Source organism: Brachycentrus maculatus, unplaced genomic scaffold, assembly GCF_059751285.1.
Source record: "Brachycentrus maculatus isolate JH-2025_06_01 unplaced genomic scaffold, ASM5975128v1 h1tg000367l, whole genome shotgun sequence".
NCBI classification, from domain to species: domain Eukaryota; kingdom Metazoa; phylum Arthropoda; class Insecta; order Trichoptera; family Brachycentridae; genus Brachycentrus; species Brachycentrus maculatus.
In genome coordinates, this window is record NW_028281116.1 from 1,094,085 (window position 1) to 1,121,391 (window position 27,307).

A 27,307-nucleotide genomic window follows, 5' to 3' on the forward strand; every position below is an offset into this window, starting at 1 on the left:
ACGCGCTAACTACTGCGTTATAGAGGCAGATAAATAATCACAAAAGGTTCTGCTTGCTAAATTCATTGGTTATTTCGGATGGGATGTTGACTGCTTCTTGGGATGTTGACTGCCAGCTATCTCTCCACCTTTTTGGAGGTCTGCCTGGGGGTCTACATCCTTCAGGGTTTCCTTGAAGGGCGATACGTGGAAGTCTGTTTTCTGACATTCTGTTTACATGTTCATTCCAGTATCGCCTTCGTTGTCGTCCCCACTTCACGATATCTTCCGTCTTACACATTCTCCGGATATCAGTGTTTCTTACGCGGTCTCGCAACGTGTTTCTGGTTATAGATCGGAGAGTTTTCATCTCAGAGATTTAAATAAATTGATTATTGAAAATTGAATCTGGTTCTTCCTGATTCTTGAAAACCGATCCACCATTGTTTTTTCATTACTTTTGTTTGGCGTTCCCAAATCAAATAAATCATAACGTAATATTGGGTATTTGATATTACTTTTAATGATTAATTGTCTTTGTCAGAAATGTTGCATGTAGGGTTTATTAATTTATTTGACATTTCGCTCACTCCTTTCAAGAACGTCATAAATCAAAAAACTTGATTTCTCAGGAGAACGTTTTTAAAGTTTTAAAATATAATACAATATATCAAAAATAAATATCAATCCACGTATCGATCTTTTTACTGTGCAACAGATCTTTTTAGGTAAAACCTGAAGGTTTTTTCTCTATTTGAAAATTATTTAGTATATTTACAAAAATAATTAAACAATACCTTTTCTTCAAAATGCAAAAACAACACTTTCTGCCCTGTAGCGGGTAAATATTAAGTTAAAAATATGCCGCTTTTGCATAGTACATATAGTACATTTTCTGGGCATTTTGAAAACGTGCACAACTGAAAATTGACGATTTTTGATTTATGACGTTCTTGAAAGGAGTGAGCGATTTGTGATGTTCTTTTTTCAGAAGTTTTTTTTTGACTAAATGTGTTTCATTATTCTGCTTAATTGTTTATTTTATACGGATCATAGTTTTTGTTTATGTTTTTGATATATTATTATTATAATCCTCCAATTTACATTTTTGATATCTCAACATAGATGAAGAAAAATATGGTAGTCTGTGTATTTACAGGGCTTATGACCTATCATAGGCTGGTCAAGGGATCACTTTACACACATGTAATATTCACCATTCTACTCATGATTGACAACTACATTACTCAAAAAAATTCTTACATATATCATAAATATCATGTTGCTTTTATGTTTAAGTCCACTGGAGTTATCTATGGATGGTTTGAAGAGGCTCTTTATGTAGCAGAGACCCTTTAATTTAGATCCATGCAAGATCCTAACCGGATTATTTTACATAATGGAACACGCCCGAAAACATGATTTTAAATTTTTATGCAGCTTATAATTTGACCAAATTATTTATTCACAATATTTTTGGGTGTAATCAAATCCTTGTTCACAAATTTAGGTTTCTCCAATTTAGTTATTCTTTTTGGTAGTTATTTTTATATTTTTGTAAAAATACTGTGGAGTAAAGAAAAGTGGAGAAGCCCAGATTAGTGAACAAGGATTTGGACAACCCAATGTTGTGAATCCTCCAAATTTTTTTGGGAACATGTTGAAGGAAAAGACTGCTGTGATGGGACATGTCGAAGATACTGAGAACTCGCATGGACGATGATCAATCAGATGGAGCCTTCTGGTCTCGAAGCTAACAGGATAACCCCCTTCGAGAAGAAGACATTCCAGAATGTCACAAGCGAGTAGGATGTGTAATTCATTCTTAGCCATGAGAGATTGATTTACAAACATTATGTTCTTCTCTGTATTACTCGTCATTACTGAAGGTTGTGACCCTTGTCGAAGTAATGACTCTTTTCCAGTTATTCCCTGACTGTGCTGCACATAGCGCTCCAACCACCGAGGTGACTACTGCTGTCTTAACTTGATCGGTCCATCGTGTGGGGGATCTTTCTCCCCCTTTCATCCCCTGTAGGCTACCAATCGTTCCAGGCTATCCTCATTGCCAGTGGCAACGTATCCAATAAACTGAAGAATCCGTCATGTACATACAATGGCCAGAGTCAAGCTATCCAAGTGCAATTCCTGACGAATAGACTTGTTGGGGCGTCTAGCTGTCCATGGAATTCGGAGCATGCGCCTACAGCACCACTTTTCGAATGCGTAAATTTTTCTCCTTTTTACTGCTTTTATGGATACGCTTAATAGAAAGAGAAAATAATAAATAAAATACATGTTATATTTAAATATAATTTAATTTTTAATTGGTTCACAACCTAGAAAAATAAATAAAGGACATGGTTAACTATGATTCTAATATAAGTTTACATCAATTTAAGGGACTCCATAGCGGCGTGTAATCTTTCTAGCTCTCCTTTGGATTGGTTCATCTTCTCACTATTATTATTTTGGACTTCCGCAGGAACTTTGGTAGCATAATCCGGGACCTTCATGGCCTGCTCCAGTTTGGAGATAGTTTGGTTGAGTTGCTCGCAGCTCTTCTGCATCTTGGCTATTTCTTTCAATGGATCAATCAGGCCCTGGAAAAAAAATCAATGTCTTACACTCAGTGAAGGCCGCCTATTATCAGGTATATTGTTTTAATTTTTGTGTTATTAAAAAAAAATTATTTGTGATAAATATGTGTGGTCAGTATTGCTATATGGCTCTGAGACCTGGACCCTAAAGTTGAATACGATGAATCGAATTGAAATAGTTTAAAATGTGGCTTCACTGCAGAAAGGTGAATGTTACACAAGTGTATAAAGTGATCGCTTGAGTCAGCCGAATGCCAGGTCGTAAGCCCTGGGATGCTCAGACTTCTATCTTCTTTCATAAAAAAGGGAAGTTTAATACATGTTTCAAATCAAGTTGAGATACCTTTAAAATTTATAAAGATATGTTGTTAGAAGAGAAATTAGTGTTCACTGGCAAGATGGAAGGACGAGTGGCAAGAGTAGAAGCATTGCACCAAATAACACCCAGAATAGGGATGTATGTATAAACCGCTTCATACTTTTGAGCGAGTCACGCTCGTATGCCAAATGCGTTCTAATTACAAAATTTTCAATCCCTTTTTTAACGATGAATTAGTACAAAATATTGTAGACGTAATTGTAAATTAAAAATGCTTAAATTGTTATATTTTATTTGAAAAGTGAATAAACTGTTAATGAAACATTTTGAAAAAAAGTGACGTTTTTAAACACTTTTTATAAAAAAACCCTAGCATTAAGTGGTTAAGAATGAGTATCTCACCTGCAAGACGAGATGCACGTCGATCTTGTCGGATATGGTCAGGATGGCGCACCCCGGAGGCGCGTCTCCGCTGCCCAGGTCGCTGTATGCCAGAGGAGCCAGCCCGGCCATGATGCTGACCAGCTCGGGACAGTCTCCGCCGGAGAACTTGACGTGCGCGGCGGTGCGCTGCTTGTTGGTCAGACTGTACATGGAGCGGGTGGAGCGGATGGAATGCACCATCTTCATGACCACCTCCACATCGCGTTCTATCGACTCATTGCGCCAGTTGCAGTCCTTGTCCTGATAAAAACAATATACATTTTATACTATGAAAAAACTGCCTCCATCTGCAATGACGATATCTAGATGTTTCTGTTAGTTGAGTTAACATATGCCCATGAGTTTTTCCTTGACTGTATATTATTTTATATTAATACATTGTTTGAGGGACACGCTTAAAACTATCTTTTACATACTGTTGGTAGAGAGCAGGAGACGCTTAAACGCGTTCTTGGTTATTTGTGATTAGTATACTGAGGGTCCGGCGGCAGACTGTCTGAGTATAGTTAGGGTCGGGGTTGATGAAAAAACTGCCCGACAACAATGTTTTAATTTAATGTTTAACTTTACATACTGATTTAGTAAAACAGGTTAATTTGCCATGTGTCAAACAAAATTATTATGTCAATTATAATAAAAAATCATATGTGATTATCAATGGTTCTACTTTAAATGAAAATAATTTTATTAGGGGGTTAGTAACTGGATGTTTTTCAATTATTGCATAACTTTAACCAATTTCTTGTAGTATGTATGTATTTTCACAACCTGAGATGCATTACTTTTTTTTAATATATAATTATCTAAATATAAAACATATTTTTACTTAATCATCGTTAATTTCTTACTTCCGGGTATGGGGCCACACATATTGAGGGTACGGAAGTGTCCTTTCTGGGCAGCCTCTGGTAAAGTTCCTCTGTGATGAAAGGCATGAATGGACTAAGCAGTCGCAGCCCAAACTCCAAACACGTGAACAGCGTTCTCTTTGCATTCTTTATATCCACTTCGCTGCCACTCGCAAACACGGGTTTTAGATATTCCTGTAATTAAAAAAAGGAAATTAACATCAATGATCTGAATTTTGAAAAGTGACTTAAATATGATTATTTTTGGCAATGATGGATGATCTTTAAACATAATGTACTTTTGAAAGATAACATTCAAACATCATAATTTTTTTTATCAAAATTAAAATCACTAAGCTTAACACATTGTTGGCGGACGGTTTTTATCAGCCCCAACCATAATTAGTATACTAATTAGGTTTGTATACTAATCACAAGTAACCACAAACCTAACTCCGATCTGTACAATGTTTTTAGGTATCTCTCGCTATACCAAAAGTAAGCAAATAGAACGCTTATAAGCGTCTCTCGCTCTCTACCAACAGTATGTTAAGGATCCTTTTAAGCGTTTCCCGCAAACAATGCGTAAATACAAGAAACTCAAAAAAAAATAGTTTTCAATTTTTTATTTGGTGGATTCTTCATGGATGGCATTGCAAAACTCTCAAGTACAATCTCTCTTATAGTATATAAAATATGCTCACCAAATACACATCACAGAGTTCGTACAGCCACAGATTATAGCAAGCTGTGGTGATTGATGGAAAATCATAGTTTTTAAAACCATTTCCAGCTGTAGACACGGCATTCGACACTCGGGACAGCATCCATTTATCCATCAAAGATAAACTGCTAGGCACTGTGGGCTCAATCACCTGTAATAATAAAAAATATACAATTATAACAAAAAGCAGATTGAATCATTTTAAATGTGGTGCTATAAGAGTGGCCAAAATATAATGGGTTGAGAATGTTGGCAATTTTGTAAGACATATGGAGAAATAGAGGTAAATTATAAACAATACTCTTCAAGAACAACAAAAAGAAAGCTAGAGTACTTTGGTCTTTTAATAAGAGGAGAGAGATTTAAAATTTTAGTTTTTTATTTATTTAAAGGAATAACCCGCAAAGCTTCTATTTTAGAGGCTTGTCTGCAGGTAGGATAATAAGGATAGGAAAGGTAAATGTGAAAAATACATCACAAACACCCGGACCAATTGAAAATAAATCTTTCTTGAATTTATTTTGCTATTGTCGGGAATCGAAGCCGCAATGCTAGTTTCACAGTTGAGCGTCTACTCAACTACGCCACGGCGTACATATAACATTATAAGAGAAACACCGTATCTTTTGGCTTAAGAACTTGTCAAGGTGGTTTCACTGTGACACTGAGTCACTTCAAGGTACAAAAACCATTTTAAAAAAAACATAAACACAAGTGACTAATATGCAATGGAAAATATCAAGATAGCGATTGTTAGTCAGTGACCTGTCTGAAAGGGTATGAGGTATGACTATCTTCTTTCTTTGAAGTCTGGTAGATGTCTGACCTGGAATACTTCTCCTTCCCCGAGGTACATCATGGCAAACTTGGTGGCATTCCACAGCTTGTTGCAGAAGAAGCGATATCCCTGGACGCGCTGGATGTCCAAGTTCAGGTCGCGCCCTTGAGTCATGGCGCAGAGTGCAAATCTAAAGAATATCAATAATTTTATATCTTCATCTTCTTCAAACCCTTATCCGCACCCCAATGGTGAATAGAGCACTGCATCATATAAACGCAGTCTTATCTTGATCGTTAACATATGGAGGAAAGGCGATCAGCCCTCCGCTTGGTACCAGTCCAGGGTAATATTGAATAAATATTTCAGTGAAAAAATCACTTTTGATGCACCCCTGGGAATCGAACCCGGGACCTCCAGAACGGTAGCGGAGCGTGCTGACCATTACACTACAGAGGCGGACAAATATATTTAATATTTATAATATATTTCATAATAATATTATGATTTTATATAAACTAATCAAAAAGATACTTTCCTGTACATCACAGGTTCCCAAACATTTTTAGTCTGGCGCCCCCCAATCAAAATTTCTCGTCAAAGTGGAAAATAAAATCGCCAGAATGTCCCATTATAGAAAGGGAATGAATAAAAATATATATGTATCTTAATTCTTAGCACTTCTATCTGTCTCTTTGGGCTACTTATGCTTATTGACAATCACACTACTCAAATTCTTGAAACTTCTAGATATATTGATCAAACTCAAAACACAGCATGCCCGAGTTCACTAGAGATATCTATGGTGGGATAAGGAAAGTTTTTATTAAGCAGAGACTCTTTCATTTGTATGTGAGTTCTGAATCCAGGATTATATTCACATAATTATAATAATTATTAACCCCTTGTGTGATTTTCCCGAATACAATTCGGGTAGGTATTTTGCTGACACAGTGTTTTGCCCGAATTCAGTTCGGGCACACCGTACACAAAACTTTTTATAGTGATTTGCCCAAATCCAGCTCGGGTCATTCCTCCACCAGTCTAGATATATCCAGTCTTCCTTTGTTTTTTTTTTCTTTCTAATATTGTTTATTTCTGCTTTATACTGATTTATTATATTTCAAAATATGATAAAAAAAAACATAATAGTGAAAAAAGGTGGCTTTTTTGACCCACTTTTTTCCAAGAGGTTGATTACAGAAGTGGTTAATTAGGCATTGTTAGCAAGTTAGTTACATATGTCAAGGAGTGAGGGGATAATGTGTTGTATAGCTGTCATTGCTGTAGAAACACATCTAGCGAGCAGCCTTTTGATACTGCGTTACATTCTCTGATCATTTAAGGTAGTGGTTCTTAACCTGGGTTCGTACGAACCCCAGGGGTTCGGTGAGACAGTCTCCAGGGTTCGGCGGAGCTCAAAACACACACCCGACTTATTGTACGATATTATGAAAAGTATTTGATATGACATACAATTTATTAATTTATCCAAGGATCTAGTGTATTATTTGAAAGGAATACATCAATCTAGCAATAAATTTTTCCCATTAAGGGTTCGGTGAAGGCGCATATGAAACTGGTGGGGTTTGGTATCTCCAATATGGTTAAGAACCACTGATTTAAGGGGAAAAGAAGCCAGTATTAGTTCGTTCGAGTAATGTAATGGGGAATATTAATATTGATTTGAGAAAGGATAAGTAAAAAATAATCTTATCTAAAAGTTCAAGCTAGAGAGAGGATAAATAAAAAATAATCTTTTCTAAAAGTTTGTTGGGGTTATATGATTTATCATGAGGGTCTCTGGTTCGCCATCCTAGCTCTACACACTGCTCCACAGCGGGCATATGACATTACGTACCTCAGGGCGTCCGTCCCGCACTCGGGAATGCCGTTGGGATAGTCCTGCTTCTGGCCCTGCTTGGCTCTGTCCACCTCCCTGGGGTCCAGGTTGGAGTCCGCCAACTGCGAGTGGAGCGCCTCCAGGGAGATGCCTCGGATCACGTCCACCGGGTCTATCACGTTCCCCAGGGACTTGGACATCTTCCTGCCATGGGCGTCGCGCACCATGGGATGGAGGTACACCTCTCTGGAATCAAAACAAGCCTTGTTGCTTAGTAAATTCTCATGATTCATATTATTTATTAACATTAATTTACAACATTTTGAGTGTGACCAAATACTTCACAAATCTGGAGTTATTTTTTTATTATTTTTTTCAACGAAGATGAAGAAGAATATGGTAATGATAATGGTAAAAAGTCTGGGCATTTACAGGGCTTTTATCCCGCCATAGATGTCTCAAGTGATTGTCAATCATGGGTAGAATTGGTGAATGTTACATGTGTGTGATCACTTTAACCAGCCTATGACGGTCGTAAGCCGCGTAAATGCCCAGACATCCATATTCTTCTTCATCTATGTAGAGATGTCAAAAAATAATATCCATAGATTTAATGAAAAAAAAATATGTATAAAGAACCCACTCCCCAGAGAAACTCGGACATCAATTATTGTACTCCCGGAAAGGTTAACACCAGCTTACTAGACGAAATACTGTACACTAAACACTGTGTTGTGTAGCTTACTTGAATGGAAGCCTCCCGAGAAGTTTCTGCCCGAGGAATACCATTCTCGCCACCCAGAAGAACAAGATATCATGGCCCGTCTCCAGAAGCGAACCGGGGTAGAATGCCTAAAATTCAAGTTCATAGAAATACTTTCATTAATTGATTCGGCAATCGCTTTGTAGTAATATCTATCCATTTTTAATTTGAGTTTTGCTTGGTAAATATTTCTTAAATACCACAATTTCTTCAAATCTATTATGACACGTGTTTCGATGCATACTGCATCATTTTCAAACACCGTATTTATAGTGTTTGAAAATGATTCCGAATGAATCGAAACACGTGTCACAATAGATTTTGGTATTTACCCAGTAAAACTTAAATCAATAATCAAAATAATATATTTTATAAAACTTTAAATTGAAATAAATTATTCATTATTTGCAGGAGGTACATTCTGCCAACACGACACCAATAATGGCTTAGCAAAAATGTGGTACCGGTGCAAAGTATACAAATAGCACACGTCCAGTTAAAATCTTTGTAACTATAAAGTGGAAATTTGTGTGTCTACCACAGTGATAACTCACAAACAGTGAGCAATGGAAATAAGTTCACATGGCTCCTTCTATCAAAGATTTTGTGCCTAACAAACATAATTAACCGCCCCACACATATGAGCGTACGTGATACGTGTCTTTTTTCCGCACCATTGCGCTAACCCAGTGCCAAAAATATTTCATGCGAGACAGAGAGAGGGAACACACTAATGAAAAAGTACATCAGTTCCATCCTAAAAGCACCTATTATGGCAAAAAAAATCAGGTATGAATACAACTAACATTGTTTTCATAATTCTGTACAAAAAATATGATTTTTTCTACAGAATTAACTCAGAAAATCACCCGAGAGTAGGGTACCTTAACATTAAAATTAAAAAAATCCAATTATTGTTAATTGTAGCCAAATTATGCACCAAGTTTAATTGAAATTATTTTTTTCCTGTTACCTTCAAGTCATCAGTTTGATCCGGCCAGCCGAATATTGAGAAGGGAAACAGTCCTGAGGAGAACCACGTGTCCAGTACATCCTGGTCCTGCTGTAGTCTGATCTGCGATGGATTCACATTGTATTTGGCGACTGCTTTCTTCAGAGCTTCTTCCTCGGATCTGGCTGAGACCCAATTATCTTCATCGCTGGTCTGAAATTATTCATTGTATTATTTAATTGGAAAGGATAAATTTTCCAGTAATGTAAATTGAGTTATTTTTCATTTACATTTCTCTATAACAAAAATTCTGCATGCAAAAAAGGCTATCACTTTTACACAGATTTGAAAAAAAAATTGTGCACAAAATATGCAAAAAGTATTTAAGTAGCAAAACAAAGCTACACAGGTTTATAAAATAATATAGGATGTTTCTTTGTAAATCTTCTTTTCATAGGTTTCACATTAATTTTTTAAGATATTATGTTATCTTATACTATTATGTTTTTTCTCATTTTTATTATAATTCTTTGCATATTTTCACTACATATATTGTTAATAACTCCTGCCTACTTAAACATTACTAATTATTCCACTCAATCTTAAATAATGTTTTTAAATAATTCCTTTACATGCTAAAAAATTTTACATGATTTTTTTATGTATTTTTTACTATCTATAATTATTGAACAAATACATAATCAGATCATTGAATAAATACTTATACTTAATATTGAAACTGCTTTTTAAATATATTTTATAATTGTAATTGTTATAAGTCATGAAAAATTCTAAAATTCTAATTCCCAATCTATTTTGTATATGCATTTGAATATTTTTTTTATGCATTTACGAACGATTAAAAAGAATCAATAATTTTTATTGGGAAAATGCGTCATTGCCGGACATTTGGCCCGAAGGAAATTTGAAAAAAAAAACTAGGTAACCATCACGCCGCTTCACCACTGGGGTAGGCAGAGAGAATAGAACGCCACACCACTCTGTCTTTACAAACATTCTTTGCCTCTTCCACGTTCATGCATCTTCTCATACATACCCGCTGATTGTTTTGACTCCTAACCTGACCGCTTTGGTATTTGGCATACCTGATTGTGCCAAGTTTTTCTCGGTCTTTCTCTGCTCCTTTTTCCAATTACATTCGCCTCATAAATTTATTTTACCGTTCTTTCCTCACTCGTTCGTTCCACTTAAAGGGAAATTTGTTATTCCAGATATAGGTACATTTAACCTGTTAACCAGGTGTATTTCCAAAAAAAAAAGTACAAATTGCAAAAGCCGCAGAGGAAAGGATTACGGATTTGTAAATTTTAAATCAACCGTGCTTTAAAAAAATATTAGTATACATCCATAAACAAAACCTGTACTTCTAATGAATTAAACATCGGAAATACCTGAATAGCAATTGCGCATTTTTTGCAATGTTCATTTGAATGTTAAGCTCATGGGATTAATAGTAAGTTAATAGTAACAACAGAATATAAATATATATATAAAAATTGTTTCACTAGCACATACAAACACACAGTTCTACTCTGTATATTCACAAAAAACTTTATCCAAGTGGTGAATAGCTTTAAGCCTAGTGAAAGCAAGTGAATAAGCACTTAATGTGCGCATTAAATCTATTCACAACTTTACCAACAATGATAAATAATATTCCACAAAAATAGTATGCTAATAAATATTTCTATACATATTTGATTAAGATAAAATTATGCGTAAATATTTCACAATAATAATGGCCAAACACATTTCAAAGGCACACACCATGCGAGTAGAGAACTACTACCAATACGTAGGAGTAAACTACAACATACTGCTTTAGTTTTAGGAGCTGCTTTCCTCATATTCCTATGTCTCCTCTTCCTTGGACGGATCACTTTAACAACTGCCGTGGGATTTGTCTACCAGAAACATTACAAGTAATTTGTAATTAAGTTATATTATCTAATACATTCCCATTGTATGTTGCGTACTTTTTATAGTATAAAAAGGAACGAATAATATGTTTAAAAGAGTACAATCTTTCATAAGGTCAAAATATAGGCCCTTGAGTATACAAAGGAACAAACAATATATAAAAGTCCAACCTTTCAAAAGCTCAATATATAGGCCCTTGAGGTAATATTTTACGAAAATGGCGCTATATAAATTCTCCAAATTTATTATTACATATTATTATAGGACAAACATATTACTAATAAGTCTGGAAAATCAATATATAAATTATTTTATCACCCAACAATAAACATACAAACAAGATATTCTTAATGTATGTAAAGCTAAGTATTGACTTACATTATTCTCAAATAATAAGTAGCGAATACATTAATTGAAGAAACAATGATGTGACTAGAAACCAAAATGAAAATCACTATTCTTGGGGTTATTTTATATAGTTGATGAAAGTTATTGAATTTGACGTAAGCTAAAAAAAAATCCAAGTGTACCATAGGTTGTCCCTCAGGAGTGAGTACGGTGACTTGGTAGGCGGGAATGCGGTGTCCCCACCATAGCTGGCGAGACACGCACCAATCCCGTATGCCGTCCATCCAATGGTACCATGTCCTCTCGTGAGTCTCCGGGATGATCTTGAGTTCTCCACTCTTCACCGCCTTCACAGCAGATGCGGCCATATTGTCGCATTTTACGTACCTGGAATTGTATATAAAATATATTATCTTCTGCATTGTGTGCCCCGTCTGATCCCTCAAGTATTGAAAATCACAAGGACTTTAGCCTCTTGTTCTGCGGTCTGAAACAGCTTTGAACTCCTCCGATCTTAGACCAGTCATACACATTGCCAAGCCAAGACAGTTGCCTTCTACTAATCGAAAATATTCCTTCTATTTCGCCCCTGCGCATTTAAAGCATACCTGGTTTTATATTAAATTTATTTGATAAATTTAAGTTTAAGTAATAATCAATCTGAAGGACTTGCTCTAAAAATTACTAACAGTAAAATATCAATGTCTGCATTATTCGTATTTTCTTATACGGCTGTGAAACATGGCGCCTTAAGAATAGATGTATGTGACAAATTTAAGGTGTGGGGTGTTTTGACATTGCGAGGAATAAGGGGATAAGGCGTAAAACGTAGCAATCTATGATTACAGCTATTGCCAAGAAAAGGTGATTCAGTTGGCTAGGCCATGTACTCCAAATGCCTCCTGACAACCATAATTAAACTTGGCTCTTTCCAGTTACCCGCAGCTCAGGATGACCATGATGCTGATAATTCGTCGGCAGTTCTAGTCTGAACTACAAGATGCGGGTCTGGCTTGTGAGGATGTCAAGGAGCTGGACGCTGACAGAAGAGTCTATAGATAGTTGGTGGACATTTTATGTTCCACATAGGGAGTAAAAAAATAATTAAGCTATTCAAGTTATTATTTTGTAAAAATGGCATTATAAAAATTGGCCAAATATCAACACACTTCGGGCGGGAAAGATATTTCTACTCGTTCGGCCAATTTATGCATAAAGACGGGATGACTACAAGGTAAGACTGCGCCAACCTCATTTCAAAGGCAGAAAAGAAGGAATTATCCAATGTTTTTATATGAATATTATATAACAGTTTCTTTGTTTTTTTTAAAGGTCTTAACTAAATGTACATAATTATCAAATCCCGTTGCCAGCAGTCCGCTGGCGTATAAAACACCCGTCTGAAATGTGTTCATGAGGCCATTTGTCTTTTTAGGCTTAAAAATATTTAGAGATGTCACACTCACCACTGTGGTTTCATGAGAGGTTCCACTACATCCTTGGAGCGATTACACAACGGCACCACCATGGGATTATCCTTGGTATCCTTGTACAAGCCTAACTTTTGCAACTCCTTTGTTAGCTCACGGCGACAGTCAAACCGAAGCATACCCTGCAACCCATACCAAATAAATGGTTATTATTTCACCTCCATGTATTTTTAAAAATGAATAATTGAGTTGAATACCTTAGATTTTTACATATATTTATATCATCAGTGAAATATTGTTAAATAAAATATACTCTAAATCTTCATGTATTATAAAAATTGAAAACTGTACCGTGAATTGACCACAGTCTCCAATGACGCGACCTTCTCCATCGAATATTGTAATAAACGGAAGATTGTGCCTCTTGCCGACTTCGTAATCATTAGGATCATGCGCTGGGGTTATTTTTACGGCACCTAAAATAAAGATACATACATCGTATTATTTATTTATTAATTATATTATTTATATTTTTTTATAAATATTTCTTAATGAAACTCCATTGTAATATGTATAGATACAATGTATAATTTTTTTTTTCTTTTCAAAGGAATATAAAAAGTAGTTCGTATTGACTATTTTTAATTATTTATCAATGCTAGATTATCAACACATTACCGGTTCCAAATCCAAGCTCTACAAAGTCATCACACAGGATGGGGAGTTTCCTCTTGCAGAAGGGATGGACTACAAACTTCCCGTGCAGATGCTTGTAGCGCTCGTCCTGGGGATGCACTGCCACGGCCGTGTCCCCGAGCATGGTCTCCACACGCGTGGTGGCCACCACAATCTCCTCGTCGCTACCCTCCACCTTATAGGCGAAGGTCACCAGGACTCCGAATTCCACCTAGTTATTGAAGAGTCAATTTTTTAGGAGAAAAAGACAACGATATGAGGCGCGAGGCAGAAATCAGAATAATGATATCAATTTTTAATTTATGTTTTACTTAGTAAATACCACTTTTTCTTAAAATCTACTGTTACACGTGTTTCGATGCATTCCGCATCATTTTCAAACACCGTATGTGAAGCTAATTCCAAATTTTGGGTCCTTACGACGTTGAAGGTTGAAGAGGGGGTAGGAGCTAACAAATTTGAGTAGGGGATGTTTACAATGAAAGATTTTTCCAAGTTATCTACAAAAATATCAGCAAGAATTGGGGACAGAGGAGATCCCATAGGTAAACTATTGGATTGGACATATATTTTACTATTGAAAATAAAATAATTTTGGTTAGTACACAGCAGTTTAAACGTAAATTAAAAATGGATATATTTTTAAGACAAAGTGACTGCCGAATCAATTAATAAAATTAATGATATCAAATCTGTAAGTCAAAGGGACTTGTCAAGAGAAATGTTAGTATTCGGGATAAAGTTGATAAAGGCTGTAAAAAATATAAATCAAACACAAAAAGAAAGTAGTGAAAGTTTAGAAGTGGATCGGAAAGTCTGATATTGCATTACAAAGCAAGTGACAGTCCATCTTCTATTGTTGAATTTTCTATGGTTTTCTCATCACTAAAGGAAATGCATAGAACTTCCCGTAAATAATTCATGGCCAACTATCATATTCGGTCCTCACAGTTACTTAGATGGAATAAAAGTTATTTTACTGAATATAAGCCCTACACGCATTACCGTACACGCATTATTTTAAGGCAGCAGCAGGCACCTCAGTGGTTGGAGCGCTATGTGCAGCACAGTCAAGGGATAACTGGAGAAGAGTCATTGCTTCTGCAAGGGTCACAACCCTCAGCAATGAGGAATAAGATGAAGAAGAAGAAGCCGTACACATCATAAGCAAGGAAATACGTGAGAAAGTAGGTACGAAATTAAATTACAAAAATTAAACATCCATTATGCTTTGTAATTAAAATACTGATTATTGAATAGGTAAAATTTAAAAATGGATAAAGTCGGGTTATAAAATTGGAAATCACAGATTTGATTTCTTCTACATATATAAACAATAATCAAGGCCTCTCTTCAGTTGGTCAAATAAACCAAATTGACACATTTATTGAAAGATGATTCATAAATCATTCACTAATAAAATAAAACATTACAAATATTTAAACACTGTCATGAAAAAAAAGTGGAGTGATGTTAGATTACTATATTTAATTTTCCATATGCATTTTTTTATTATTATAAGAAAATCAAATGATTAGATATCGATTCTCTTTTAGTCTATTTTTAATTACCTAACATCCAAGTGACTCCGAAATCTATCTACGGCTTATGCAACACCGCTTATCATGACTCTACTCAGTACCTTTTAAGTTTTACAGCCTATGCTTTCTCGTGTGGATTTACTCTTTATGTTTAAGTTACTACAATTTCATGTAATTCATGAGTGAAAATTCTAGGCAAAAACACTGGCTCTTTTAGTCTATAATACTAGTCAAAAGAAAATACCTTATTCTTATATCCTGGGATAGACAGCATTGTCCTTCCAGAAAGCTCCATTTTGTCTACTTCGATATCCGAAATGGCTGACTTCAGTGTACAGGACCAGTTGACGAGTCTATTGGCTCGGTAAATGTCTCCACTCTCGTGAAGTCGGACAAACGCCTCGGTCACGGCTTTACACATTGATGGTTCCATCGTAAACCGAGCGCGGGACCAGTCGTACGATGAACCGAGAGATCTGAGCTGCTCGTAAATCCGTCCACCCTTTCTGAAAACATTTTACCGAAAAATAAATGTTAAATTTTACTTAATCTTCAAATTTTTGTAAACAATATTTGATCAAATCAGGGTATTGTATTCAATTATTTTAACAATAGGCATTTCAAAATATTTATTTTAAGAAAAAAAGTAATCAACCGATCACTACTATTCTGCTCAAAATATAAACATATTGTAAATATAACTGCAATGGAAAAGATAAAGATGTTATAATGTGTCGGGTTGTGTTCACGTGGCTAGTGTCCCGGACTCTTGAGTCAGAGTTTCTATGTTCGAACCCACTCTACTACAATTTGTCATCTATTTCTAATGAGCTGCTTAGGCTCACAGAAATAGTATGAAAGTATTTTTTTTAAACACACAAATACTTTTATTTTTATTTTTAAATATATTGTTGTGCCGTCACTATTGTTTGTTAGCTAGTGATATTTGCCTAAACAGTAAAAAATGTAGCTCACTCATTCTTCCAATCCCAGATCCGCTTAACAAATGCTTCTCTGCCCAAATCGTGCCTCGTCTTCTGTTCCTCCCTCCAAATCTTCTTCTCCACAACCACCTGCGTGGCGATTCCGGCGTGATCACATCCCGGATTCCACAGCGTGGTACGTCCACTCATGCGATGCCATCGTGTAATGGCATCCTGCACAGCGTTAGTCAGGGCATGCCCCAGATGGAGGCTGCCGGTCACATTTGGAGGAGGAATCACCATCATGAATGTGCCTTTTGGATTTTTATCCAGCACCGATTTTCTCTAAGAAAAAAGAAACAAATATTACCAAGGAAAAAGATATATATGGCTCGTATTTAACCTGTCCGGGAGTATGGACATAAATGAATGTCACTGCGAATTTTCCTTAAAGGAGTATCGACGTTAATGAACGTCGAAGTCCGTCTGTCAGTTAGTATGATGTAACTTGTATCGCAAAGACATCTGTGGATATTTGTGTGTAATTTTGTTATAATTGAAAAATATTTCGAAGAAGCGTTTTTTTTGAAAAATTATTTTAACATAATTTCTATCTTCATAATGAAAAAATTTATTTAATGAAAAAAAAATTAAAATCATGTAAAAAGAACCCACTCCCCAGAGAAAGTCGGACATCAATTATTGTACTCACGGAAAGGTTAACTATGCATGGAAAAAAATGGTACCCATGTATCACAATAAATAATGATGAGTAATAAAAATTCAGTCCTGACATCAAAAAAATAGGTCCCCCAAAAAATTTACAATCTTAATATACATCATGATATTTATTTATAAATGATCACTATAAATAGATTGAATGGTTTTGTTCTTTGCCGTCGCATCGTTTGTAAGATTAACAAAAGCATTTTTGTTACATTTTAATTTAGATTTTTTTTTAAAAAGAAGAATAACAACTTACCCCATATTCTGGTTTGAAGAATCCTTGTTTGTCCCACCAGCTGTACCATGCTGCCTCAACATACTGGGGACTGTACGCATCTGGCATCTGGCTGACGACATCTTTTTTTTCTCCTTCGGCAGTGTTGCTAGAGTACAAAGCATTCTCTTTCACAGGTTTTGCCTTTTTCTAAAAAAAAAACATTTCGAAATCTATTCAAATATACATTCATCAATAAATAAATAAATAATATTCGACAAGAATTACATCAAATTATTCAACATAATAATAATTAAAAATACACACAATTAACCATCCAATAGATAAGCACCTGTCAGGTAGAAATACCCTTCACAAAATGTGTTAATAATTAAAATAATCAAGTATGCAATATCTTCATTATGTTAGTAAAATTTCTCAAACGTATAAAGTGTGGTAAATTTTGTATTTTTAACGAGAAATTCAGTCACTTTGTTGATCAATTTAAAATATACTATTTGTATGTTAAAATAACATATTAAAATAATTAAATAATTCACTGAGTTCATCCTGTTTTTTGTAAAGCGCCCTTGAGGTGATTTTTTTTTTAAGGAAAACAGCAATATATAAATTGTCCAATGCAATATATAAATTGCAATATTTAAATTGTCAATAAATAAATCGAAATTTGGATAAAATTTAGTGAAAATAACAACGGACGTAAAGTAATGGTTATTTTTTTGTAAATATATGTTTATATTTACAATACTTAAAATTATTATATTTGAAAAAATAGTCATTATTACTGTTGTGAAAACTTAATCTCTTTTTCACAATTGTATCATCACTAATTGCACAAATATTAGGAACATTACATGTCCCACACATGTACCTACCTAAAATCGTAAATCATAATCACTGATAATCATAGAAGTTCGTAATTGTAAATGATAATATCCCCATATTGCATAAAATAATTAGTAAATGAATGTCTTAAATCCGATATAAACTGACGCAACAGTTATTAGAAAATAGACAAAGGTATTTTTACTTTCACCATAATTTTAGGTTAGCACTTACTTCCGATTTTTCTTTGGGAACAGCTGGACTGGCAACTTTCTTTTCTAATTTCTGTTGAAGCTTTTCAAGCTTTGCTGCCTTTTTAGCTTCCTTTTCCAGCTGTTTCGCCGTCTTGGGCTGCCCATCTCCGGGAACTTCGATAGAACCAGTTGACACCTCATCAGCCATGCTTGCAAAGGCTTACGAATTGTATTGCTTGTAAATTGTTCCACAGACCAAATCAAAGATTATATACTCTAAACTTTTCTGACATTGACAGAACGATGTGTGTTGCCAGATGACCTCTAGGCTGCTCGATTTCGAGTGTCAAACTTTTCGTCCCCTGCTGGATTATTTTACAATATTTACTACATTACAATATTTTTGACAAAAGAGCATATTTTTTGTAGTGAAACTTTCGGAAGTCGCTCGGATATCTATTATACATGTTCACAGTACACAATTCAGTTTACTTATTATGTTTTTATAGTGTATTTACACCAAAAGATTAACATTAACGGACTCGCGGCAGAAAATTTGGCTGTTGTATAGAAGACGCGGCTGTCGTATAGTCCATTCGTTGCGTGCGCGCAGTTTTTTTTTTAATACGTTATTTTAAAAAATAACTGTAAATTAAAATGAAATTTAGAAAAATATTTTAAATTAAAGTTTACATTAAAAAACGGAAATGAATTTTGTGAAAATCTTCAAAACAGGGAATAGAACAAAAATGCATTTTGCATGTGGGATACCAAAATTATGAGACTTTATGCCTTTTCTCGCGTATTGGTAATGATCGCTTTCACCATTTTTGTTTTCAGAATCGTTGTTTCTTAGAAAAATATGATATTTTCGTTATTGTCGTATAAATTTTAATACGTAGAGACATATTTATGACGATAAAAGTTATAACATAAAAAAAATGCTTCCAGTATTCGAAGCATTGCACGATAATAAATATAAAAAAAATAGTACAAAATATCACAAAACACCGTGTTACACAATCACTTGTTAGTTTATTATAATACCCTTCTCGTTCCACACAGTTAATAAATATAATTATAATGAAAAAAGTTTATGATAATTTAGATCGCCTAAACTGATTGAACAGACTAAACGATACTAAGACCACGCGCCGAGCACGAGCCGACCGGAAGTATTCACGATAAAGTTGACACTAAATGAACATAATTTTGATATTTTATGACACCAAATCAAAGAGAACTAATTGATCTATGCCTCAAACCAAATTTAAGTGCAAAAAAATATCCATAGGTGTTGATATAAGTACGTAAAGTTGAAAAACGACTATGCATGCGATCCGCAGTCAACGGTACCCAAAGATTATATATGACGGTACCTTTATAAAAAAACGACAATAGTTGCGATCCGCAGCTTCCGGGATAAATATGCATTTATTATAAACTTCGCCAAAGTTACTAAAAAGGAATTTATATAGAGCACCTTGGTATTTCATGATAAGTCACAACTGCCAAATTTTCTGCCGCGAGTCCGTTAATGCTAATATTTTGGTGTAAATACACTTTAAAAACATAAAAAGTAAGCTGAATTGTGTACTGTGAACATCTATAATAGATATCCGAGCGACTTCCGAAAGTTTCACTTCAGAAAATAGGCAAAAACATGTTTTTTTTGTCAAAAATATTGTAATGTAAAATAATCCAGCACAGGACGAAAAGTTTGACACTTGATATCGAGCTGCTTAAAGGTAAATAATCTCATATATTTTATTATGTTTATTATTTGCTGTAATATTTATGTAATATTTGAAATGTAAGTAATGTAATAAAATATATGTGGCGAATGTGAAAGGGAAAACAGAACGCCGACGACCGAAAAAGACTTGGCACGATCAGATCAATCAGAACCTAAAATCTGGCGGTGTCAAAAGTCTGCGTAACCGGAGGGCATGTATGACTAGATGTATGGATGTGAAGGAGGCGAGGAGTGTATGTCAGGTATCCTTTCTGCCTACCCCTGCTGGGAAACGGCGTGATGGTAGTAGTAGTTTATGTAATATTTTTTCTTTGGTGTTTTTGAATTACCTACTTCTTACCAATGTCCGACGATTCAAAATTTTTACAGCCGTCAGTTGCGAATAATTTCTGGACCAATATAATCTTTGTTCTAGACGTTGTGAAATATCTAGCAGAATAGGCAACATTACGGAACGTTGACACCACTCGATGTGTCAACAAAAACAAACTCCGGCTTGACAGTATTTCAAAATTGTGGTGAAACTTGCGACAGACGATAACAGCATTGTTTTTTATAGTGGATATTGCCTCTTATTCCAAGTAAATAGTTGTGAATTAACCAAACAAAATTAAAATTTATATCGAGAAATTTAAATTTAATTTAATCATTTTTGTGACTCGCAATGGCATGCCAGAGAAAAGAAATCTTCCGACACACTCATATAGTGGACACCAGTGGTTCACCTTGTAATGATATATGTACTTTGTCGAATGAAGACCTAGAATCGTGTGATACAGATATTACGATCTCGCGAATTCTACAAGGGGAATCATCCCCCATAGAATGGATTGACAAAATAAAATCAATTAAAAAAATCCTCCGAGAATATCAGAAACATTCGTATAAAAATGAAAGGGATGAAATCAAACAAATCAGACTACATAAATATGATTTCGTTTATAATAATGATAATGAATTTAGCTGCGAAGAAGATTATGAATCATTTGACTATGGTAAACTATTTCCATACATGGAACGAGATGTAAAAGTTTTAACCAAAAAAATCCTTTATAATACTGCCAAGAAACAACCGGAAGTAAAGGAATCTACTCAAATTCAAAAAAATACCTTGATAGTTAACAAAATTTTGGAAATTGATGATGCGACTCGTTTTTCACTTTACAAATTAAAAAAGACAAGCAAACTAATGAAGGCAAATCGCATCATTGCAACTGGAAAGGAATCTTTCGTATTACACGGGGAAATTAAGCCTACAAACACAACTAGGAGTTATTTTAATGATGAGTGTGCAATAAAAGTTTTTAAAATCACACCCAACAATTTCAAAACAATACAAAAGTATGTTGAATTTGATCCTGAGTTTCAGCAATATTTTTCCACATCGAATTTCTCAAAAATAACACAAATGTGGGCTGAAAAGGAAAAAAGGAACTTGATCAGAGTAAGAAACCTAGGATTGAGATGCCCCAACTATTTATGTATGAGGAACAATGTTGTGATTATGTCATTTTTAGGAAATAATGGATATGTGGCACAATCTTTAAGTAAAATGGCCTGGAGAAGAGACCAGTGGAACATTGCTTACGGACAAGTTGCTAATTTCCTAAGTGCTTTGTATAGAAATGGAGGACTAGTTTATGGGAATTTCTCTGAAAAGAATGTACTAATACAGGACCGGTTTTGTTACTTTATAAACTTTTCTCAACTTGTAGGACCTGAACATCCCCATTCCTTACAGTTCTTATTTAGAGATTGCATCAATGTTACAAACTTCTTCAAAAAGAAGATCTCAAATATAGACACAGCTGAACAATTGTTTGCTAATATAACTGGAATGGAAAGTCATAAGATATGTAAATGAAAAATAAATCGAATAATTAGTTTTAGTTTATTGTAAATGTCATGGACAAAATATTGACCCGACCCGCAGCAAACTATTTTTGATCTAAAAAAATGGAGTGTCCTTGGATTGCTCCAAAGCATAAAGTTTTTCCAGGTCTTGCTCATATTTGCTAAAAGCAGATTTACAGGAAAAAATCTTTAGCTAACTGGCATTAACAATATTTTATCGGTAAACTATTTGATTATCATTTTCATATCCCAAATCCTTGTACCCATCTGATTTTTTATGAATCATTTTAATTACCATAAATATTTTTATCATTTACCGATGTAGAGATGTTTACTTGGAACTACTGTACAAATTGCACTTCCCATCCTTCGTACTATCATTTCCCATGTTGAAAATGGTAATGAAAATCAATATTTGCAAACTTATCTTCCTTCTGACCTTTACTATACTCGATAGTGAATAAGGTACTGTGCCAGATTAACACACTGTTAACATGATCTTCAATATTAGGAAGCCAAGGTAATCAGTACTGGACAGGTACCAGCCCAGAATATATTATTATGTGTATAAATATTGCAGTGGAATCACTTAGGTAAAGTGGGAAAGCTGTACTTTTAGGTTTTTCAGAGACCTTTGAAAAATAATGTTAAATTTTCATATTGTAAATCCATACTTACAGAAGTTACATTCCCAGGAAACGTTGCAATACTGCGAATATTGGTTTTTACAATCTCTGCTAATGACTCGCCCTTCTTTCCGATTAATTCACGGAATACATAGATTACGGTAATATTTAATTGGAATTACCAAGCAATATTGTTATTGTGTAATTTTTAATATATTTTTTTTAAATCGACGCAAAAGTTTTTTTGTAACTTAAAATTTAATTATTATTGGACATGAATTTATATTTAATGTACATTTCTTTATTCTATTGTTATCTTCATTTTTTTCAAATGTAACTATTGCTATTTGTTGTACCTATTTTAAACAATAATCTGGTGGTATTATATTTGTGATCAAATTGAACATGTAAGTATCTAGTAAGTTTAGGAAGTCTTTAAAACCCAAATACATTTATCTGATTCAATATAGGGATGGGTTTGTAAAAAATTCCAATCAATTCTTCAACTACTTTTGACTTGCGGACACAAACATATGGAAGTCGAATTTCTATACATAAATAAATTCAGATTTATTTTTCATAAAAATTTGGCACAAGTCAAAAGGTCGTACCAAAGTAACCAAGAAGCCAAAGACTAACTAATTTGTATCAAGAGGCCGAATGCGCCCTTAGGGTCGCAGATTCCCCACCCCCGATCTAGGCTATGAGTTACAAGCCAAAATACTCACTAATATACATATGTATAATGTATTTAATCATGTATATAAAAGAATAAAATGTTGGAAAAATCTTCCACGAATATAAATGCCAAACTGTAAAGACCAAATCCACATATGTTGGCGGATTATATAGAGATGGTTCTCTGATAAATATTAAACATTTATAACTTTGTATTGTTGTTTTCTTTTATTTCATTCCCAAAATGCCTTTAAAATAAATAATGAATTTGTTTACACTTAGTAATTTATTTAATTAATGAAAACTATTGTTTAATGTGTTATTATTTTACAGCAAATAATAATAATTACAGGAACCATGCAATGCAAACATCACACATTATTTTACTCTTGTCATAAAAGATCCTTCAAGAATATTGCAATTTGTTGTGAAATTTGTTACAGGATAAGCAACATTAAACCGAGTGTCAAAATAAAAATAAAAATCTTGCACTCTTTATAACAGAGATAGGAGATATCAGAGTAAATTGAATGTTAGGTAATTTAAAAAAAAGCCATGCGCTAACTAAATTTGAAATCGTTATCTGAAAGTATAGTTTTGTTTTATTTTATTATTATTTCATAGTAAATAATAATATTATATTTAGAGGTACCGAGTAATGTAAACAACACTTTTTATTTTACTCTTGCCGTAAAAGATGCTCGGACTACAAAATACATTTCAGTATTTAATGGAGAGTAGAATAATACAAAGCATATTTTAGAAGTCTTTATGTTTTAATTTCGTTTTGCAATAATTATGATCACATTTTTTTTTTTACTAAAAGTGGAGTAAATAAAATCTCATTTTGAGTGTGTTCACAAACCTGGGTTTTCTCCACTTAGGAGTTTTTTTAAAAACTCAAAATATATGCTGAGATGTCAAAAAATTAATAAAATGTGCCTATGGCTAATGCAACAAAAAATTTTATTTTCCCTGGGTTACTGTATTATAAGCACCTATTACTTTCTTTGAAAACTTGTCCATGATCTAATTATATATTTATTTATTGAACCCTTTAACATGTAAATCGACTATAGTCCATGGCTTGTAAAAGTCATGGACTATAGTCAATGGCTTTTATATGCCATGGACTAAAGTAAACAAATAAAAGGAATTTTATAGAATACTTTATTTTTAATGGAAAATTTGCTTTTTTCAAATCAACTTTTATTTTTTGCTTAACGCGTTCAAAGGGATAAACTACATGTACAGAAAAGAAATAAGTACATTGGCGGGCTTATTGCTAAAAAGCAATATCTTCCGACCAACCAAAAACAAATTTATTAAGTTTAACATATTGCATGTGAGAAAAAAACCCACTTTGTCATTCAGTTTTTTTATTTAATATACATAGTTACAAATAATATTATAATTTTATTTATTTGCTAGACATTTCTAATTTTAACATATCCTAAAATTTGTTACTCTGATCCTCTCCAAAAAAGAGATTAGATTCTTGTGCTTGGATAAGGACTTACACTCATAGTTTATACTTATGAATGATATAATAGTTGTTTTTTGTATTATTTATTGTGTTTTTTTCGGTTAATTTTTGTAAAAAGCATTTTAACATTTAATTTTAATATCTGTAGGAAGGTTGTTATTTAAAAGTTTTATAAATATTCACGTAGTTGTGTATAACCTATATTCTTCTATTGATACAACTCTTTTGAACTCAATGGTTTTATGACACGAAACCAAAAAATAAACGGTGATAAGATAAATATATTTTACCAAAAAAACTTGTAGAACCGAGTCAAACTTTAGCAGTACCTATCTATCTATCTAATACGATTTGCACATTTCGTGTAATATCGGAAAAAATCTTCCCATCCCTAGCGTTATAAAAAATCTTGCAATAATATTGCGATTTGTTGTGAAATTCACTACAGGCTACGCAACATTATAAAATAGTTAGTCTGTGACATTATGAAAACAATAACGAATGTCAAAATGATATCAAGATTGTAAATCCAGCACTCTTTATAAGAAGATAGGGGGCATGTAAATTAGTTAGTCTGTGGGCATGCCATATAATCCTAGTATATAATCTTTGGAGTTGCACTGACTGCATCGTCGTTATCTGTAACATATAATAAGTAGTCTGTGATCTGTAAGACAAAGTACGTAATTGTAAGTGAAGTTTGATTCGATCGTCAACAAAGTAGCTAGAAAATTTCCATATTCGACATTTCAATAATTTTCGTCGTCTATCAGTAATGTCGTTCAAGATAAAAGGAAAATGTCGATTTATTCATAAAGTGGACGCGAGTGGTCCATCTTGTAGTGATATTTCAAATTTAGTAAATGAAGGACTCCCTGAAACATGCAGTTCAGATTTTACTAATGTACAACTTTTACAAGAGGAATTGGACCAGGAACTCCGGAACAAAAATCAAACAGAGGAAATCGAGCAATCCGATGTATACAAATATAATTTTGTTCATAATGAATCTCTTCAAGAGTTTGAAGAGTCTGAGTATGAAGAAGATTATGAAGAATTAGATGACAAAGTATTCCCACTCAAGGAACGAGATATAAAAGTTTTAACCAAAAGAACCAGGAATTCTAAAGTAAATCAGAAACCTAAAGAATCTATTGAAATAAAAAATAATTATGGAAGAGATGGGAAAAAAGTTGCTTCAGTGTTGAATATTGATGAGGCAACTCGTTTTTCACTCAATGAATTTATGAGAAAAGGGATTCTGAAGAAAGTGAATTCCATTATTGCGACAGGATTTGAATCATTTGTAGTGCACGGGGAGGTCCGTCATATGTACGGAACTAGGGAGCTAACTCAAGAATGTGCAATCAAAGTCTTCAACACCACACTCGACAAATTTAAAACAAAACAAAAGTATGTCGAATACACATTTCAGCGATGTATTTCTGCTTTGAATTTTCCAAAAGTGATACAAATGTGGGCTGCCAAAGAAAAAGACAACTTGGTCATGGTAAAAAAGCTCGGATTGAAGTGTCCCCATTTCATAAGTATAAAGAATCACATTGTTATTATGTCTTTTATAGGTAAAAATGGAAAACGGGCACCACCTTTAAGTCAGATGGTCTGGAAAACAGACCAGTGGAACTTTGCTTATAAACAAGTCGTTAATTTCCTGAGTACTTTGTACAAGAATGGAGGACTAGTTCATGCAGATCTCTCGGAAGAGAATATACTGTGGCACAGCGGGGACTGCTGGTTTATAGACTTCCCTCAACTCGTAGGACCAGAACATCCTCATTCATTAGATTTCTTACTTAGAGACTGCACTAATATTACAGCTTTCTTCAAAAAGAAGCTTTCACAGGTCGAGACAGCCAAACAATTGTTTACACGCATTACAACAGTAATTGAAAGTGAAAAGAAAGAATTTGAGTGTAGTGGTGTACTTCCACATACGCAACAAGGTGTGATTGCCTTAAATGAGAAATACATTTCCAATCCTTCCAGGGTACATTTGGACCTAAAGGATATAAATGAAATAAAACAGAGAAATGACAGCACTTTCACTTTTAGAAATTGATAAGCCAAGTGAAATTTCACTTAACGATTTAAAAAACAAAGGAATTCTAAAGAAGGCAACTGGTGTTATTAGTGGAAAGGAATCTTTTATAGTACATGGGTATATTAACCCTGCATTTAAGTTCTCTCTAAATAAGAGCCTCCATGAAGAAGGTGCTATAAAAATATTTAAGTTCACACCCAACACTTTTAAAACGAAAGAAAAATATGTTAAATTTGATCCTACATTTCAGCAATGTATTTCCGCATCGAATTATACAAAAATTACACAAATGTGGGCTGAAAAAGAAAAAAGCAACTTGATCAGAGTAAGAAACCTGGGATTGAATTGTCCCGACGTCATTTATATTAGGCACCATATTGTTGTCATGTCTTTTATAGGTTTTTATGGAACGCCAGCCCAAACTTTGAAACAAATCACCTGGCCATGGAATTGGAAAGAGGCTTACAGGAAAATTGTCCGATTCTTAAATGCTTTGTACAAGAAAGGCGGACTAGTTCATGGAGACCTCTCTGAAGACAACATATTGTATCACGAAGGGGACTTTTGGTTCTTAAATTTTGCACAACTTGTGGGACCAGAACATCCTAATTCTTTACATTTTCTGCTAAGAGACTGTGTCAGAATTACCACCTTTTTTATGAAGAAAAATATGCAAATTGATACAGCCGAGCAGTTGTTTGAAAGTATAACTGGAATTGAAAGTCGTAAAATATAT

At 34.0% G+C, this 27,307-nt stretch overlaps 2 protein-coding genes and 1 long non-coding RNA gene across 5 annotated transcripts; 2 read left to right on the plus strand and 1 right to left on the minus strand.

Moving 5' to 3' along the window:
* Window positions 1–2,278: 2,278 nt before the first annotated feature.
* On the minus strand, window positions 2,279–18,327 carry ValRS (Valyl-tRNA synthetase). Of its 2 annotated transcripts, XM_088269866.1 has the most exons (17): window positions 18,150–18,327; window positions 17,112–17,279; window positions 16,182–16,474; window positions 15,451–15,712; window positions 13,648–13,876; window positions 13,321–13,445; window positions 13,006–13,151; window positions 11,722–11,926; window positions 11,089–11,175; window positions 9,272–9,463; window positions 8,281–8,387; window positions 7,554–7,781; window positions 5,741–5,882; window positions 4,895–5,065; window positions 4,191–4,385; window positions 3,301–3,582; window positions 2,279–2,582 (listed from the first exon to the last, which is right to left on the minus strand). In XM_088269866.1, the coding sequence occupies exons 1-17, from the start codon at window positions 18,315–18,317 to the stop codon at window positions 2,367–2,369; spliced, it is 3,216 nt and encodes a 1,071-aa protein (XP_088125992.1). In that variant the 5' UTR covers window positions 18,318–18,327; the 3' UTR covers window positions 2,279–2,366. The 2 variants fall into 2 exon arrangements, with proteins under 2 accessions (XP_088125992.1, XP_088125993.1); XM_088269867.1 differs by lacking the exon at window positions 11,089–11,175.
* Window positions 18,328–20,339: 2,012 nt separating this feature from the next.
* Window positions 20,340–21,944, plus strand: LOC148303493 (uncharacterized). The gene is made up of 2 exons (XR_015838479.1): window positions 20,340–21,309; window positions 21,383–21,944. It is a non-coding gene; the product is annotated as an uncharacterized LOC148303493 (long non-coding RNA).
* Window positions 21,945–24,981: 3,037 nt separating this feature from the next.
* LOC148303494 (uncharacterized) lies at window positions 24,982–26,794 on the plus strand. Of its 2 annotated transcripts, none has more exons than XR_015838481.1 (3): window positions 24,982–25,032; window positions 25,109–26,019; window positions 26,093–26,794. XR_015838481.1 is itself a non-coding variant. In XM_088269885.1 (3 exons), exons 2-3 carry the CDS (start codon window positions 25,285–25,287, stop codon window positions 26,120–26,122), a joined length of 384 nt encoding a protein of 127 aa, XP_088126011.1. In that variant the 5' UTR covers window positions 24,982–25,032; window positions 25,109–25,284; the 3' UTR covers window positions 26,123–26,794. The 2 variants fall into 2 exon arrangements, 1 of the variants encoding a protein (XP_088126011.1); XM_088269885.1 differs by having other exon boundaries at window positions 25,109–25,638.
* The last annotated feature ends 513 nt before the right edge of the window (window positions 26,795–27,307 follow it).